This window comes from Oreochromis niloticus, linkage group LG2 (assembly GCF_001858045.2).
Source record: "Oreochromis niloticus isolate F11D_XX linkage group LG2, O_niloticus_UMD_NMBU, whole genome shotgun sequence".
NCBI lineage: Eukaryota > Metazoa > Chordata > Actinopteri > Cichliformes > Cichlidae > Oreochromis > Oreochromis niloticus.
This window is the reverse complement of record NC_031966.2, coordinates 23,422,537-23,440,740: the sequence shown is the minus strand read 5'-3', so window position 1 is coordinate 23,440,740 and position 18,204 is coordinate 23,422,537. Positions and strand designations below refer to the sequence as shown.

Sequence of the window (18,204 nt, the reverse complement as noted above, 5' to 3'; positions counted from 1 at the left end):
CATTCACTGACTTATGTCAGAATCATATAATCATTACATTAGGACTTATACATCTATAGTTTCCTCTAAGGCAACACTTCTATTTATTTTCATTTTCGTTTGTTTTTTTTGTTTTTTTCCTGTGTGAGTCACGGTAGTGTTGGTGTGGCGTTTAAAAATTCTGTTGAAACTGCGGTTTCTGTTAGGTCGTCGTTCCAAATTCTCCTAGTATTTTGTTGTTGTTGTTATCTATATATATTCTTACTATAAAAATGTCTTCATTAAGCAGAATGGTGACAATAAAAGAAATTAAACATGCCCCCCCCCCCCCCCCCCCCCCACACACACACACACACTAACACTAACACGCACACACATCACACACACACTTACAGTCATAACAGTTGTTTAATATTCATTTGTCAAATCTCGTATGATTTCCACCTTTTAGACTGTAAGGGACGCTGTTGGCCAGTAAAATATTTTCGATCTTGCGTTGCTCTTCAGTTCATCCCACCAGTAATCATGCAGTGAAGTGGGCGCTCTGTGTTTTGTCGATAGATCGTATGAACAAGGTCTCTCAGAGTTACATTTACGGCTTGAATTAAATGTAATTTGGACGCTGATATACCGGGAGCTTTTTTGTTTTCTAATTCCTAAGGAGATATATCTTTTTATTTTTAATTTTCTTTTTCTTTTTTGTCTGAGTGATGGCGACTGTAAGGCGTCAAACCCGCGTCCCATCAAAATGGGAATCATTTTCTGGAGTACGACGTCACATAGGAATGCTCCTGTTGCTTCTTCTTGCGGTTAACATGGTAGGTGGTCAGATTCGGTATTCTATACCTGAGGAGATGAAGAAAGGCTCTGTTATCGGTAATGTGGCGCAGGATCTTGGCTTGGATCTGAAAAGGCTCCGCTCAGGGCGGGCCCGTATCGTGACCGGAGAAAACGTTCACTACACCGAGCTGCAGAAAGACAAAGGGATTCTGGTCGTGAATGAGAGAATAGACCGAGAGCAGCTTTGTGGGGACGTAACACCGTGTAGTTTCAGCTTTGAGATGATTTTGGAAAACCCGATGGAACTACATAGAATAACTGTCGAGGTTTTGGATATAAATGATCACGCACCTGTCTTCCCAAACAAAGATAAACCCATCAGTTTTGAAATAAGCGAATCAGCTGCAGTTGGAGTGCGTTTTCCTCTGCAGAGCGCGCAGGATCTAGATGTAGGCCAAAACGCACTGCAAAATTATATTCTGTCCCCAAACGACAATTTTATATTGAAACAACATTCAAATCCAGATGGAAGAAAATATGTTGAAATGGTTCTCCAGAAACCTTTAGACAGAGAGCGACACCCGCATTTCTCTTTGAAATTAATCGCAGTTGATGGAGGAACACCGCAGAGATCTGGTACAGTAAATATAGATGTGACTGTGTTAGACGCCAACGACAATATTCCAGTTTTTAATCAATCGGTGTACAAAGCATCTGTTTTGGAAAACACGAAAACAGGCACTAGTATCATTACAGTAAATGCAACAGACGCAGATAGTGGATCATATGGACACATTACATACGGTTTATCCGAAATGAAAGAAAGTGCAGGGGATATATTTAGAATTGATGAAAACACCGGAACAATTTACGTGTCTGGTCAGATTGACTACGAGAAAGACAAAAAATACGAGTTGAGGGTAGAGGCAAAGGATCACGGTGGACTAACTGGGACAAGTAAAGTTATATTTGATGTTATTGATGTTAATGATAATGCTCCTATTATAAATGTAATGTCATTTTCTAGTCCCCTGTCAGAAGATTCCCGACCTGGTACAACAATTGCAATTTTGAATATAAAAGACACAGATTCTGAGAGAAATGGACAAATTAAATGTTCGATTGATGGTAAACTTCCCTTTAAAATCGAATCATCTCTGACAAATTATTACAATTTGGTCTCAGATCAACACTTTGACAGAGAATCCGTCTCAGAATATAACATAACAATTACAGCCACCGATTTTGGGTCTCCCCCTCTGTCTAGTTCAACAAAATTGCATCTAAAAATCTCTGACGTCAACGACAACGCACCATTATTTGATAAAAACAGCTATACTGCTTATATCACAGAGAATAACTCTCCTGGATTTTCCATATTTACTGTGAGTGCGCGGGACTCTGATTGGAATCAAAACGCTAGAATCTCATATCTTTTAGAGGAAAAACAGGTCAGTGGGAGTCCAGTTTCTACTTATGTGTCTTTAAACTCTGAAACTGGAGTTCTTAACGCGGTTCGCACCTTTGATTATGAGCAAATCAAACAGTTTGAGTTAGTAATTAAAGCACAAGATGGAGGCTCTCCTCCACTCAGTAGCAACGTGACTGTGAAAATAATGATCCAAGACCAGAACGACAACCCCCCTCAGGTTCTGTACCCAGTCCAGACTGGTGGCTCTCTGGTGGCTGAAATGGTGCCACGTTCAGCAGATGTGGGCTATCTGGTGACTAAAGTGGTGGCTGTTGATGTGGACTCTGGACAGAATGCCTGGCTCTCCTATAAACTACAGAAAGCCACAGACAGGGCCCTGTTTGAAGTGGGCTTACAGAATGGAGAAATCAGAACTATCCGCCAAGTCACTGATAAAGATGCTGTCAAACAAAGACTGACTGTTATAGTGGAGGACAACGGGCAGCCCTCTCGTTCAGCTACAGTCATTGTTAACGTGGTGGTGGCGGACAGCTTCCCTGAAGTTCTGTCGGAGTTCACTGAGTTGACACATGACAAGGAGTACAATGACAACCTGACTTTTTACTTAGTCTTGGCTCTGGCTGTGGTTTCCTTCCTCTTCATCACGTGTTTAGTGGTTATTATATCAGTCAAAATCTACAGATGGAGACAGTCTCGCATCCTGTATCACTCCAACCTGCCTGTCATTCCATATTATCCACCACGTTACTCAGACACTTTGGGGACAGGGACTCTGCCACATGTGTACAATTACGAGGTGTGCAGGACGACTGACTCCAGAAAGAGTGACGTGAAATATATGCAACCGATGAGTCAAAGTTTAGTGAGTGTGGATGCAGCTGTAGACGATGTACCACAAGTGGATAAGCAACTGTCAGGCAACTGTTCCCAAATGCCTACTTTGGTGAGTGATAATCTAATCTTTTCTGTTCCATTTTCCCGTTCTCAGCATGCACCTTTAACCTTCTATGACCCGAACTCATTCATGGCATGCATGTTTAATTTCTCTTTGCTGTTTGAGCTGATTGGGACCTGATGAATATAAAAACAAAGAATCATCTTTTTACATGATGTAGTTTCTGAGAAAAATGATATCCACATACGAGGACATTCGTTTTAAATTTTGATAGAACACTATTAAGTCACAACTGAGTAATGTGCAAAACTCGTTATTTGGTGTCTGACCACAGCAGTATTTTTCCTGAGTACAAAAACAAAATGAGAAACAACAATTGTGCCCCTTTGAGCAATATAGCTCACTGGAAGTGCTGTTAACAGTTCCAGGAAGACGTATGTCTGTAACAAAGTATGGATAAAAATATCAGACCCTTGTAGAGCAAAATTTAGTATTGTGGTCTAGACAACCCAAAATGTGATGTTCACATATATAGACGCCAGGTCCTAGGAGGTTAAATGTTGGTGAAAGTTTATCAAAAGCCACTTAGTGTAGCTGTCTGCCTTTGTTCCCCCCATAATATTCTCCGATTTCTAACTTATTTTTATATTTCTTTTAAGCCACCATGAGCAACATCTTTATTGCACCTTTGTATTACTTTGATGTTCTACATTTTTGTGGTATTTATATCTCTGTTTGACTGCTCAGACTTACTTTTACCTTTTTTTAATTAAATCGTACTCAAAATCTCATCTTTTTCCAGGTTTTGAATGTATTATACTTTCATCTTTATAATCTGACTTATTAGATATAATAACAACATAATTGCACCAGTAGCAGTTCTACTCATTTGTTATTTTTGTATTTAAGAATAATATAAGAATCATCATTTTAAGTTCATCTTATTATACATTTTTTTAAAGTATTATTATTTGCAGAAGAATTTGCTTTATATTACTCGTTGTTACTGACTATGGACTGTAAGGGACGCTGTTGGTTAACTCACATATTTTGTAACCTATTATGTCAGGATCCTCTCCCTTTTCTCCCTGCTTCCAAAAGAAAGGGTGTTAACGTTCATTATATAGGTGGCAGTGGAATAGAATAGATGTCTTTCATTTTACTTTAACTGAATGAAAAAAAAAATTAGGCTGTCTTTGCATATTCAGTTCTTTTTTCCTGAATAAGAATCATACAAAGATCGATTTCTTTTAATATGGATTGTGGATATAAAACCTACGCCCTGTGTGTAAAATGGCGCTTTTCCTGCAAAGGCAATTGGCAGATTCTGTTCTTCATGTTTTATATGATCCATATGGTCACTGGACACATTCGATACTCTATCCCAGAGGAGATGAAGAAAGGCTCGCTCATCGGTAATGTAGCACAGGACCTTGGTTTGGATCTCAAAAGGCTCCATTCAGGTCGGCCCCGTATCGCGACCGGCGACAGCATCCAGTACACCGAGCTGCAGACAGACAAAGGGATTTTAGTCGTCAAAGAGAGAATAGACCGAGAGCAGCTCTGTGGAGACACAACTCCGTGCAGTTTCAGCTTTGAAGTGATTTTAGAAAATCCTATGGAGCTACACCAAATCACAGTTGAAATAACGGATATAAACGACCATTCGCCAACCTTCAAACGAAAGAGTATCAATTTTGAAATCAGCGAATCAGCCAGTACTGGCGCTCGTTTCCCTTTGACGATGGCAGAAGATCCAGATGTGGGTGTTAACGGACTTAGAGAATATTTTCTGGCCGAGAATGACAATTTTGTTCTTAAACAAAACTCGAATGCAGACGGGAAAAAATACGCAGAGTTGGTGCTTCAGAAACCGCTGGACAGGGAGACAAATCCTAATCTGTCTCTAAAGCTAATAGCTGTAGATGGTGGGACTCCGCAGAAATCCGGTACAGTAAATATCGATATAACTGTTCTCGATGTAAATGATAATGCTCCAGTATTCAATCAATCTGTATATAAAGCCACAGTCATGGAAAATTCTCCCCGAGATACTTACGTTATCACTGTTAATGCCAGTGACGCAGATTTCGGATCAAACGCTATTGCAAGTTATATTTTTTCAGATCTCAACAGTGGTCTCAATGATGTATTCATAATTAACGAAAAAACTGGTGTCATTTCAATAACAGGCTCTACTGATTATGAAAAAAACAAAAAATACGAACTTCGAATCGAGGCAAAAGATCAGGGAGGTTTAACAGATTCAAGCAAAGTGATAATTGAAGTAACTGATGTTAATGATAACGTCCCTATCATAAGTGTTATGTCATTCACTAGTCCCGTGTCCGAGGACTCTCCTCCTGGTACCACTATTGGCATCATAAATGTAAAAGATCTGGACTCGGGTGATAACGGACAAGTAAACTGTAGAATAGAACAAAACGCGCCTTTCAAAATTAAATCTAATTTAAGAAATTACTATACGTTGGTAACAGATACTGTATTAGATCGTGAAAGCGTTTCAGAATATAACATCACAGTTGTTGCGACAGATGCAGGAATACCTCCTCTTTCAACAAAAAGAACCTTTCATTTAAAGGTCTCTGACGTGAACGATAATGCTCCAGTGTTTTCTCAAAGTGTTTACAATACGTTTATCATAGAGAATAACTCTCCAGGCATTTCTGTTCTCACTCTCGGGGCTAAAGATCCCGATGAAAACCAAAACGCCCGGATATCTTATATACTGGAGAACACTAATATTGGTGGAGCTCCAGTTTCTGAATATGTTTCAGTAAAGGCAGAAAGCGGAGTCGTGCACGCTGTGCGCTCATTTGATTATGAACAAATCAAACAGCTGGTTTTTATTGTCAAGGCGCAAGATGGAGGCTCCCCTCCTCTCAGTAACAATGTGACTGTGAAACTGATAGTTCAGGACCAGAACGACAACCCCCCTCAGGTTCTGTACCCAGTCCAGACTGGTGGCTCTCTGGTGGCTGAAATGGTGCCTCGTTCAGCAGATGTGGGCTATCTGGTGACTAAAGTGGTGGCTGTTGATGTGGACTCTGGACAGAATGCCTGGCTCTCCTATAAACTGCAGAAAGCCACAGACAGGGCCCTGTTTGAAGTGGGCTTACAGAATGGAGAAATCAGAACTATCCGCCAAGTCACGGATAAAGATGCTGTCAAGCAAAGACTGACTGTTATAGTGGAGGACAACGGGCAGCCCTCTCGTTCAGCTACAGTCATTGTTAACGTGGCGGTGGCGGACAGCTTCCCTGAAGTTCTGTCGGAGTTCACTGAGTTGACACACGACAAGGAGTACAATGACAACCTGACTTTTTACTTAGTCTTGGCTCTGGCTGTAGTTTCCTTCCTCTTCATCACGTGTTTAGTGGTTATTATATCAGTCAAAATCTACAGGTGGAGACAGTCTCGCATCTTGTATCACTCCAACCTGCCTGTCATTCCATATTATCCACCACGTTACTCAGACACTTTGGGGACAGGCACTCTGCCACATGTGTACAATTACGAGGTGTGCCGGACGACTGACTCCAGAAAGAGTGACTGTAAATTCGGCAGAGCTGGTAGTGAGAACGTGCTGATAATGGACCCCAGTTCTACAGGAACGATGCAGCGGATACAGAGTGAAAAGAGCATCCTGGATGAACCAGACTCTCCTCTAGAGGTCAGTTAGAGGATATTTCTATATTTATTCTCGTTCTTTACCTAATTACTCTGATGAAAAGCTTCGCAGCTTTATGCATTTCTCAGCACCAAGGACAGCGTCTCAGTTTTCCTCTGCATATAGGTAGGCCTACAAAGCTTCTGTAAAAGGTCTTATATATTTACTTTTTAAAGGAATGTCCTCTTATAAAGTCACTGATAGTTTCCATTTTCTTTTTTTTTTATATCCGATTGTCTTTGTTTATAGAGTATTGATGATCACACTTCAAGTGTTTGTGCAATGTTTCCTGGCAGTGTTTTACTTGCTTACCATTCGCTTGCCATAGTTATGAGGATATTTCAAAGGGACCCTGGAAAGGTAAAATATTAACAAAAGCATAAAGAAGGTATGTGTTTCTTAAAAGCATTCCTACTTTCTTGTGGAGTCCATATGCGTATCCAATGTCTATTCAATTACTCGACTCTTTCATACCGACTTATTTTATAGTACTTATGCTTTCGATGCTGCCTGAGTCACCGTAAGACTTTGCATTCACTGAATTATGTCAGAAACAGATAATCATTACATTAGGACTTATACATCTATAGTTTCATCTAAGGCAACACTTCTATTTAATTTCATTTTCGTTTGTTTTGTTTGTTTTGTTTTTCCTGTCTGAGTCCCGGTATTGTTCGTCTGGACTCTGGCGTTTAAAAATCTGTGGAAACGTCGGTTTCTGTTCGGTCGGTCGTTTCAAATTCTCTTAGTATTTTGTAGTTGTTGATATTGTTATCTATATATATTCTTACTTGAAAAATGTCTTCATTAAGCAGAATGGTGACAATAAGAGAAATTAAATATTACCCCCACAGTCAGTGATATGTTTTGGCGGTGTACGTTTCTCGTATTTAGTTATTTCGCATTTATGTTTATCCGACTGTCATACTTTTTGTGAAATTGGCGAAAAATTAACTGTGTAGCTGTAGCAGTACATCCATACCTGAACACAGTGCCGTATTTCCTGAATCAACTTATGTGAAGTGACTTATTCGAGATGGTTGGAACACTAGTACCAATATTACTTGTATGTGTAATTAAAAAATCGTCTTTATGTGAGTTTTCACCGTCACCTGGCTTTGCCAACCTTAAATTTCGTGCCTTTTAGCTTTACGGCTCTTTTTACTGTTGTACTTTTGTGTTTTCATGGAGTGTGTTCTGTTTTGATAATGCATATTTAAATTTAATTCATATAGTATTTTAATATACATTTTTGGGAACCTTTGTTATAATTATTATTATTAGAAGTAGTAGTAGTAGTAGTAGCGGTAGTATTTTCCTCAACACCTATTGTAGCAGAACATCTTGGACATATTTGTATTTATTTGATTGTACTAAGTGTCTCATGATATTGCCAAAGAAAGAAAGAAAGAAAGCGCATGGTGTTACTGATTGTGGACTGTAAGGGACGCTGTTGGTCAATATAACATTTTTTTCTAAAACATTATGACACAATCCCCTCCCTTACCGCCGTTGCTCATCAAGAAAAGCCAATATTATTCATTATATGGGCTCACAATCGAAGAAAACGCACATCTCCTTCTTTATATCTAAAAGATAGAATACAGTAATTTATCATTGGTGATATATTAACTTTAGAACCCAGAATAAGTGAAGCGATTTACAATTGCCTTTAACTATGGACTGTGGATTAAAAGGATACACCCGGTGCATAAAATGGCGCTTTGGCTGTGGACGCAATTGGCATTTCTTCTTGCTCATTTTTTGTCTGATTCATATGGTCACTGGACATATTCGATACTCTATCCCAGAGGAGATGAAGAAAGGCTCGCTCATCGGTAATGTAGCACAGGACCTCGGCTTGAATCTCAAAAGGCTCCGTTTGGGTCGGGCCCGTATCGTGACCGGCGACAGCATCCAGTACACCGAGCTGCAGACAGACAATGGGATTTTAGTCGTCAAAGAGAGAATAGACCGAGAGCAGCTCTGTGGAGACACAACCCCGTGCAGTTTCAGCTTTGAGGTAATTTTAGAAAATCCTATGGAGCTACACCAAATCACAGTTGAAATAACGGATATAAACGACCATTCGCCAACCTTCAAACGAAACAGTATCAATTTTGAAATCAGCGAATCAGCCAGTACTGGCGCTCGATTTTCTTTAACCAGTGCAGAAGATCCAGACGTGGGTGTTAACGGACTTAGAGAATATTTTCTGGCCGAGAATGACAATTTTGTTCTTAAACAAAACTCGAATGCAGACGGGAAGAAATACGCAGAGATAGTTCTTCAGAAGCCGCTGGACAGGGAGACAAATCCTAATCTGTCTCTAAAGCTAATAGCAGTAGATGGTGGGACTCCGCAGAAATCTGGTACAGTAAATATCGATATAACTGTTCTCGATGCAAATGATAATGCTCCAGTATTCAATCAATCTGTGTATAAAGCCACAGTCATGGAAAATTCTCCCAGAGATACTTACGTTATCACTGTTAATGCCAGTGACGCAGATTTCGGGTCAAATAGCATTGTGACTTATTATTTTTCAGATCTCAACAGTGGTCTCAGTAATTTGTTTATAATTGACGAAAAACATGGTATAATTTCAATAACAGGCTTTATTGATTATGAAAAAGACAAAAAATACGAACTTCGAATCGACGCCAGAGATCAGGGAGGTTTAACAGATTCAAGCAAAGTGATAATTGAAGTAACTGATGTTAATGATAACGCCCCTATCATAAACGTTATGTCATTCACTAGTCCTGTGTCCGAGGACTCTCCTCCTGGTACCACTATTGGCATCATAAATGTAAAAGATCTGGACTCGGGTGATAACGGACAAGTAAACTGTAGAATAGAACAAAACGCGCCTTTCAAAATTAAATCTAATTTAAGAAATTACTATACGTTGGTAACAGATACTGTATTAGATCGTGAAAGCGTTTCAGAATATAACATCACAGTTGTTGCGACAGATGCAGGAATACCTCCTCTTTCAACAAAAAGAACCTTTCATTTAAAGGTCTCTGACGTGAACGATAATGCTCCAGTGTTTTCTCAAAGTGTTTACAATACGTTTATCATAGAGAATAACTCTCCAGGCATTTCTGTTCTCACTCTCGGGGCTAAAGATCCCGATGAAAACCAAAACGCCCGGATATCTTATATACTGGAAAACACTAATATTGGTGGAGCTCCAGTTTCTGAATATGTTTCAGTAAATGCAGAAAGCGGAGTCGTGCACGCTGTGCGCTCATTGGATTATGAACAAATCAAACAGCTGGTTTTTGTTGTCAAGGCGCAAGATGGAGGCTCCCCTCCTCTCAGTAACAATGTGACTGTGAAACTGATAGTTCAGGACCAGAACGACAACCCCCCTCAGGTTCTGTATCCGGTCCAGACTGGTGGCTCTCTGGTGGCTGAAATGGTGCCTCGTTCAGCAGATGTGGGCTATCTGGTGACGAAAGTGGTGGCTGTTGATGTGGACTCTGGACAGAATGCCTGGCTCTCCTATAAACTGCAGAAAGCCACAGACAGGGCGCTGTTTGAAGTGGGCTTACAGAATGGAGAAATCAGAACTATCCGCCAAGTCACTGATAAAGATGCTGTCAAACAAAGACTGACTGTTATAGTGGAGGACAACGGGCAGCCCTCTCGTTCAGCTACAGTCATTGTTAACGTGGCGGTGGCGGACAGCTTCCCTGAAGTGTTTTCGGAGTTCACTGAGTTGACCCACGACAAGGAGTACAATGACAACCTGACTTTTTACTTAGCCTTGGCTCTGGCTGTGGTTTCCTTCCTCTTCATCACGTGTTTAGTGGTTATTATATCAGTCAAAATCTACAGGTGGAGACAGTCTCGCATCCTGTATCACTCCAACCTGCCTGTCATTCCATATTATCCACCACGTTACTCAGACACTTTGGGGACAGGGACTCTGCCACATGTGTACAATTACGAGGTGTGCAAGACGACTGACTCCAGAAAGAGTGACTGCAAGTTCGGCAGAGCTGGTATTCAGAATGTTCTGATAATGGACCCCAGTTCTACAGGAACGATGCAGCGGATACAGAGTGAAAAGAGCATCCTGGATGAACCAGACTCTCCCATAGAGGTCAGTTAATCCGCATAACGGACTGTTTAAAAAAAAAAAAAAAAAAAAAAAAATCCTATATGGCAGTATGAAATAACTTCCAGCACCAGGGACAGCGCCTATGTTTTCCTTAGAAGATTTTCCGTTTAAGCTTTTTCGTAATGTACTCACGATTATAGTTTCCCTAACACATGCTCCGAAGTAATCACTCGCCTGGTCGTATGTTTTTCATATATATGTATAAATCCATGCTCAGTTTTTTCGTTCATACCCCAAAACAGAGTGTGTCCGCTTTTTTTTTTTTTACCTTTTATCATTATCACTGTTGTTATTTGTTGTCCAGTCTGTGTTCTTGACACTGAAATCAACGGTGCTACAAAAGTTTGCTAACACAAAATATTAGCGTAAAGCAGAACCCAGTCATATATTCACATCTCAATAATTTCCTGGCTTTCTTTTATTTTACGTATTTCTAAATGCTTCATCTCATTGCAACACCGTTGCATACGAAAGTTCTCATCAGACCTTACAACAACCGAATTAGTCAACCATCTTTTAATATCCTTTCATAGTACATAATTGTATATTTCCCTTAAAAGTAGCATTTTCTTATGAGTCAGGTAATATTTTTATTTTATTTTAATAATGTGTGGGACAGTTTTTTGAGCAGTTGTTTGATTAAAAAAACGTTTTTGGATCTGGATAGATTTCAATTCCCTTTCTTTGAAAATGTGTTAAAACATTGCTGCTGAAGTTAAAGTATTTCAGTGAGTCTATAGTATTGTCTTTTTGAACTCGTTTCATATTAATCTCCATACTAGACAAAATGCATTGATTTCCAGTTTAACTATTGTTATTTTTAGTTTTATTCAAGCCTCATATGATTTTTCACATGTTCGACTCTAAGCGACGCTGTTGGCCAGTAAGATATTTTTTATATTACGTTGTCATTCAGTCCATCCCCCCAGTGATCAATCCGTGAGGAAGGCTCTCCGTGTGTTGTCCAGTGCGGACTCACAGACTTTCATTTGAAGCATTTAAAGCTTGAGGACAGTTATAAATGTAACGACGGCACTTATACTTTTCTACTATCTACAAAGGAAAAAGCTTCCATCCTTTGGTTATTTCTATTGGAGTGATGGCAACTGTAAGATCTCGGACATGCATTTCTTCAGAATGCCGATCATTTTATGAACTGCGACGTCACATAGGACTGCTTCTGTTGCTTCTTCTTGCGGTTAACATGGTAGGTTGTCAGATTTGGTATTCTATACCTGAGGAGATGAAGAAAGGCTCTGTTATCGGTAATGTGGCGCAGGATCTTGGCTTGGATCTGAAAAGGCTCCGCTCAGGGCGGGCCCGTATCGTGACCGGAGAAAACGTTCACTACACCGAGCTGCAGAAAGACAAAGGGATTCTGGTCGTGAATGAGAGAATAGACCGAGAGCAGCTTTGTGGGGACATAACACCGTGTAGTTTCAGCTTTGAAATGATATTAGAAAATCCGATGGAACTACACCCAATAACAATAGAAGTCTTAGATGTTAATGATCATTCTCCGATATTCAAGAAAGCAAATGTTATGCTAGACATTAGCGAGTCCGCAAATCTCGGTGCCCGATTTGTTTTAGATAGTGCAGACGATCCTGACGTTGGAGTAAATGGACTTCAAAATTATGTTTTATCCTCGAACGACAACTTTGTTTTAAAACAGCATGTGAATCCAGACGGGAGTAAATATGCAGAGATGGTGCTTCAGATGCAGCTGGACCGAGAAAAGGTATCACGTCTATCTTTGAAGCTTATAGCAGTCGATGGTGGAAATCCACAGAGATCTGGCACCGCAAATATAGACATTAATGTTTTAGATGTAAATGACAACGCTCCCGTTTTCAACCAGTCTGTTTATAAGGCTACGGTGATAGAAAATGCAGCAAAAGGTACTAATATTGTCACGGTGAATGCTACAGACGCAGATAGTGGATCAAATGGTTACATCACATATTCAATTTCAAACGTGAAGGGCAATATAGCTGATTTATTGTCCATAGATCAGTTCTCTGGTTTACTGTTTGTGTCAGGCCTCATAGATTTCGAAAAGGATAAAAAAATATGAACTCAGGATCGATGCAAAAAGATCAGGGCGGACTGACAGATTCAAGCAAAGTGATAATTGAAGTAACTGATGTTAATGATAACGCCCCTATTATAAGCGTTATGTCATTCACTAGTCCTGTGTCCGAGGACTCTCCTCCTGGTACCACTATCGGCATCATAAATGTAAAAGATCTGGACTCGGGTGATAACGGACAAGTAAACTGTAGAATAGAACAAAACGCGCCTTTCAAAATTAAATCTAATTTAAGAAATTACTATACGTTGGTAACAGATACTGTATTAGATCGTGAAAGCGTTTCAGAATATAACATCACAGTTGTTGCGACAGATGCAGGAATACCTCTTCTTTCAACAAAAAGAACCTTTCATTTAAAGGTCTCTGACGTGAACGATAATGCTCCAGTGTTTTCTCAAAGTGTTTACAATACGTTTATCATAGAGAATAACTCTCCAGGCATTTCTGTTCTCACTCTCGGGGCTAAAGATCCCGATGAAAACCAAAACGCCCGGATATCTTATATACTGGAAAACACTAATATTGGTGGAGCTCCAGTTTCTGAATATGTTTCAGTAAATGCAGAAAGCGGAGTCGTGCACGCTGTGCGCTCATTTGATTATGAACAAATCAAACAGCTGGTTTTTGTTGTCAAGGCGCAAGATGGAGGCTCCCCTCCTCTCAGTAACAATGTGACTGTGAAACTGATAGTTCAGGACCAGAACGACAACCCCCCTCAGGTTCTGTATCCGGTCCAGACTGGTGGCTCTCTGGTGGCTGAAGTGGTGCCTCGTTCAGCAGATGTGGGCTATCTGGTGACTAAAGTGGTGGCTGTTGATGTGGATTCTGGACAGAATGCCTGGCTCTCCTATAAACTGCAGAAAGCCACAGACAGGGCGCTGTTTGAAGTGGGCTTACAGAATGGAGAAATCAGAACTATCCGCCAAGTCACTGATAAAGATGCTGTCAAGCAAAGACTGACTGTTATAGTGGAGGACAACGGGCAGCCCTCTCGTTCAGCTACAGTCATTGTTAACGTGGCGGTGGCGGACAGCTTCCCTGAAGTGTTTTCGGAGTTCACTGAGTTGACCCACGACAAGGAGTACAATGACACCCTGACTTTTTACTTAGTCTTGGCTCTGGCTGTAGTTTCCTTCCTCTTCATCACGTGTTTAGTGGTTATTGTATCAGTCAAAATCTACAGGTGGAGACAGTCTCGCATCCTGTATCACTCCAACCTCCCTGTTATTCCATATTATCCACCACGTTACTCAGACACTCTGGGGACAGGGACTCTCCCACACGTGTACAATTACGAGGTGTGCAGGACGACTGACTCCAGAAAGAGTGACTGTAAGCCGATGTGTCAAAATTTAGCGAGTGTGGATGGAGATGGAGACGATGTACAGCAAGCAGACAAGCAACTGTTAAGAAACTGTTCCCAAATGTCTACTTTGGTGAGTTTTACTCCAATTTACTTATCTCTCTTTGCCCCCCCCCACCCCCACCCCCCTCTCTCTTTCTGAGTGAATGGTGGAGTGAATGGAGCTGGGTACAGGAGTGTCGGAGTGAGTGGTTTTCTGTTTTCTATCTATCTTTACTATCAAGTGTAATTGTCTCATCAACACGCGATTGTTGCTTTGTTTGTTTGTTTGCTGCCGGCTTTTTTGGCACTATGCCCACTGTTGAAGGTTGTGCAGAGTTTGAGAAGTTGGCACGCCGTCATGCTGTCAAAATCATACCGAGTTTCCACCGTTCAGTGGAAAAGGCTGTAGGAGAGGTGGTGGGTTATGTCAGCCCTTCTAAAAAGGTTACCATCTCAAATGCACCTCCTTTTTTAAAAAATGAAACTTTAGCCAAGGAGCTGTTTCAGTATGACCAACTAGTTTCACCCATAGAGATGATTTCTTTGAGGCGCAAATCTTTGCTCCTTAATGTTGTGTCTCACAGAAGGCAGGTTTTTATGATCCTCAAAGACACTGCTAGTGAGCTAAACCTGTCTTTCAGTTTCAAAATAGAGGGTGTCAATTACATGGTGTTTGCTTCGTCTGAGAGCATGAAATGTTTTGGTTGTGGTGGAGAAGGGTATTTAATTCGATCCTGTCCAGAAAGGCAAAGAAACACGCACCCAGCGGATGATGCAGTTGGAGAGCTGGTGCCGGCCAGGGCTCCTGGTGGGGAAACGACGATCGCCCCTGCGAAACCAGCTGAGGCCGCGGGAAGCCCCACTGTTGCTGAGGTGGACTCCGCTGCCTAGGCACTAGCAGTAAAATGGCTCTTTACCAGCAGTGATCGGTCTGGTGAAAATGACAATGTGAGGAGCACTGACAGCATAGAAACTGATATGACTAATGACCAGTGTGCAGGTGTTTTTGACATAAATCAGAAAGATGAAACAACTCTTGAGTATGTGTGTGAGGATCTTTTTGAGGATGACATTATGTTTGATGAAAATTTGTTGAAATTGTCTCAGAAGAGGAAGAGCTCTGAACCTGCCCACTGCAGTACTAAAACGTTAAAAGCTAAAAGAAGAAACAAAACAGGAGAGAGCAGCATGGAGTCTGAAAGTGATTTGTCTCTGAGCCAGGAACATCAGAATCTGTACTCTCCTGCTGACATCAGGAGGTTCTTACAGAAAACTTAAGGTCTCAGAATGGTGAAAGTGGAGGACTACTTTCCAGATCTGAAGCTTTTTGTTGAATCGTCTTGGGTCTTGACAAAAAAATATGGAAATTTTGTTGATGATATGTTGACAGACCAAGAGATTTATCGATAAAAGAAACTGATTTTGAGAGTAAGAGGTCAAGCACTTACTGCTGATGACGATGATGATGTTTAGAAATTTACTCTGTATGTCCCTGTCCTCTTTTCTCTGTCTCTCCTTTTTCATGTGTGAATAAAAAATAGGCACATTAAATTTGAATGGTCTAGAGATGAGGTGAAAAGAACTGCTTTTTTCAAGCTTATGGATTTAAAGAAGTTAGATATTATGTTGGTTCAAGAAACTCACAGTACTGTTGACAATGAGAGTGACTGGAGGAATGACTGTGGGGGGAGGCAAGTCCAGCTGTAGTGGAGGTGTGGGGATTGTGTTCTCTAAGAATTGTTTGCCTCATTCTTGCATAGCAGAGGAAATAATCAAAGGCTCTTTACTGAAAGTTAAAGTCAAATATGAAAATGTGAATTTTGTTTTTCTTAATGTATATGCTCCAACTAAAGAACTGGACAGAATGGGTTTTTTAAATGTTCTGCACTGAAAAAAGATCTTGTTGGATTTACTTAATTCAATAGTGAACATTGGTTGCAAACAATTGTTTTGCTTTGGCAGAAACTTAAACAACTGAGTTAAATCAATACAACTTATTCATATTGAATAAACCTGTGCATTTTGTGTTGACAAAACGTGATTGAAACATGTTAAGATGAAGTAAGGTGAGCAATTGGAATATTTTGATCCTTCACAATTTTGTCATTTTATTCCAACACTATTCAATAACTTTTACCCCAATACTACTTGGTCACTTAAATACTACATGTTGTCTTCATATTACATAATGTTCAACAAAGTTTAGAGTCTGGTTAACATAAAAATTGAATGGATTTACAACAACTACCATCCTCCTATCTTTATCCGGGTGGCAGGGGGGCTGGGGAATAACCCTAAAGTGATAGGTTACAAGACAGGGTACACCCTGCAGCTCATCAGTCTATCACATAGAGATAAACAACCATTTGCACTCACACTTATGGGTAATTTAGAATCACCAATTAACCTAACTCTAATAACTGCATCCCACTTTTAACTGTGGGAGGAAACCAGAATACCCAGAGAGAACCCATTGCAAACTAGCCAGATTATGGATTTGAACCCAGGACCTTCTTGCTGTGAGGCAACAGCACTAACCAGGAAGTAGGAAAGCTATGATTTCAAGGCCTGATGCAGAATTTTCTGTACGTTTTTGTCCTTGACAGGTTAAACCACAATAAATAGTGATAGCGTACACGTGGTGTGTGTGTAGTTCTCTGCCTCTTATAAGATTGTGTTCTCACTCCCTAATATCACTTTGATTAGAGATATTCTGGACCTCTCTAGCTCTTTGGGCATAGATATTGGTCTCATTTCTATAGACCAAGAAAAAGCTTTTTACTGGGTTGAACATCAATATTTGTGGTAAACTGCTTTTGGCTTTAGCCCAGGTTTTGTAGCGATGATTCAGGTTCTGTACCGTGACATTACGAGTGTACTGAAAATGAATGGAGTCTTGAGTGGTGGGTGAGGCAGGGCTGTTCTTTGCCAGGGATGCTGTATTCCCTGGCAATTGAACCTATGCTTCACAAATTAAGACAGGACTTGTGTGGTGTTTATATCCCTGGGTGCAGCATATCTCTAAAGTTGTCAGCTTATGCTGATGATTTAATTGTCGTGATCAACTCACAGAAAGATATTGAGGTTTTAGTGAACACAGTTTCTCTTTTTGGTTGTATTTCTTCTGCCAAAATAAACAGGGAAAGGAGTGAGGCCATAGCTGTGGGAGGTCACCTGGGGGATCATGTCAGTCTGCCTGAAGGCTTAGTCTGGAAAAAGGGTGGGCTTAAATATTGAGGGGTGCTTCTAGGCAATGCAACTTTTTTGCAGAAAAATTGGGAAAATGTGTTAAAGTGAATGGTCGGCTTTCAAAGTGGAGGTGGATTTTACCTAAGATGTCATACAGAGGCCAAGTTCTTGTCATCAATAATCTGGTTTCTTCTGCTCTGTGGCACCGGTTGACTTGTGTTGATGCCCCAGTTACTTTTTTGTCTAACATTCAAAGGATCCTGGTGGACTGGATTCCTCAAAGTGTTATTTTCCTCTCTAGGGAGGAAGGTGGCCATGGTCTGGTCCATTTGGCCAGTAGAGGTGCTGCTTTTCCCTTTCAGTTTATTCAGAGGCTACTTACAGGACCCCAAGACCTAGTGTGGAGGAGGGTATCGTGCAGTATTCTTCAGCAGCTTGGTGGTATGGGTTTGGATTTATTTCTGTTTCTGATGGACTCGAGCAAGCTGAACTCTTCGCTTCTTCCACCTTTTTGTAAGAATGTTGTTTTTTTTTCTGTATGGGCTCTGCTGAGGAAAAGGAGGCAACAGCAGGCTGAATCTCTGTACTGGTTGCTGGAAGAACCTGTGCTGTTTGGCAGCTTGCTGGATTGCCCTGTCTGGGGGAGGACTACTTTATCCAGAC

At 40.7% G+C, this 18,204-nt stretch overlaps 2 protein-coding genes across 30 annotated transcripts in view; both read left to right on the top strand.

Moving 5' to 3' along the window:
* Window positions 1–18,204, top strand: part of LOC100711027 (protocadherin gamma-C5) — a 285,882-nt gene that overhangs the window by 122,856 nt on the left and 144,822 nt on the right. The window contains exon 1 of one of the 29 annotated variants that reach the window (XM_019366028.2): window positions 513–3,134. The exons of 26 other annotated variants lie outside the window; for them this stretch is intronic. In XM_019366028.2, the coding sequence (XP_019221573.1) occupies window positions 690–3,134 (2,445 nt within the window). In that variant the 5' untranslated portion in view covers window positions 513–689. Of the gene's footprint in view, window positions 1–512; window positions 3,135–8,312; window positions 10,895–18,204 lie in introns of those variants that run through there. 2 more of the 29 variants (XM_019366083.2, XM_019366034.2) reach the window with 2 other exon arrangements.
* On the top strand, window positions 10,927–13,136 carry LOC112842439 (protocadherin gamma-C3-like). Its single transcript, XM_025899012.1, has one exon. It carries the CDS (start codon window positions 12,012–12,014, stop codon window positions 12,987–12,989), a length of 978 nt encoding a protein of 325 aa, XP_025754797.1. The 5' UTR covers window positions 10,927–12,011; the 3' UTR covers window positions 12,990–13,136.

What these genes read in the sequence shown, in the direction of transcription:
- LOC112842439 (XM_025899012.1), top strand. Translation starts at nt 12,012, where the DNA reads ATGGCAACTGTAAGATCTCGGACATGCATTTCTTCAGAATGCCGATCA.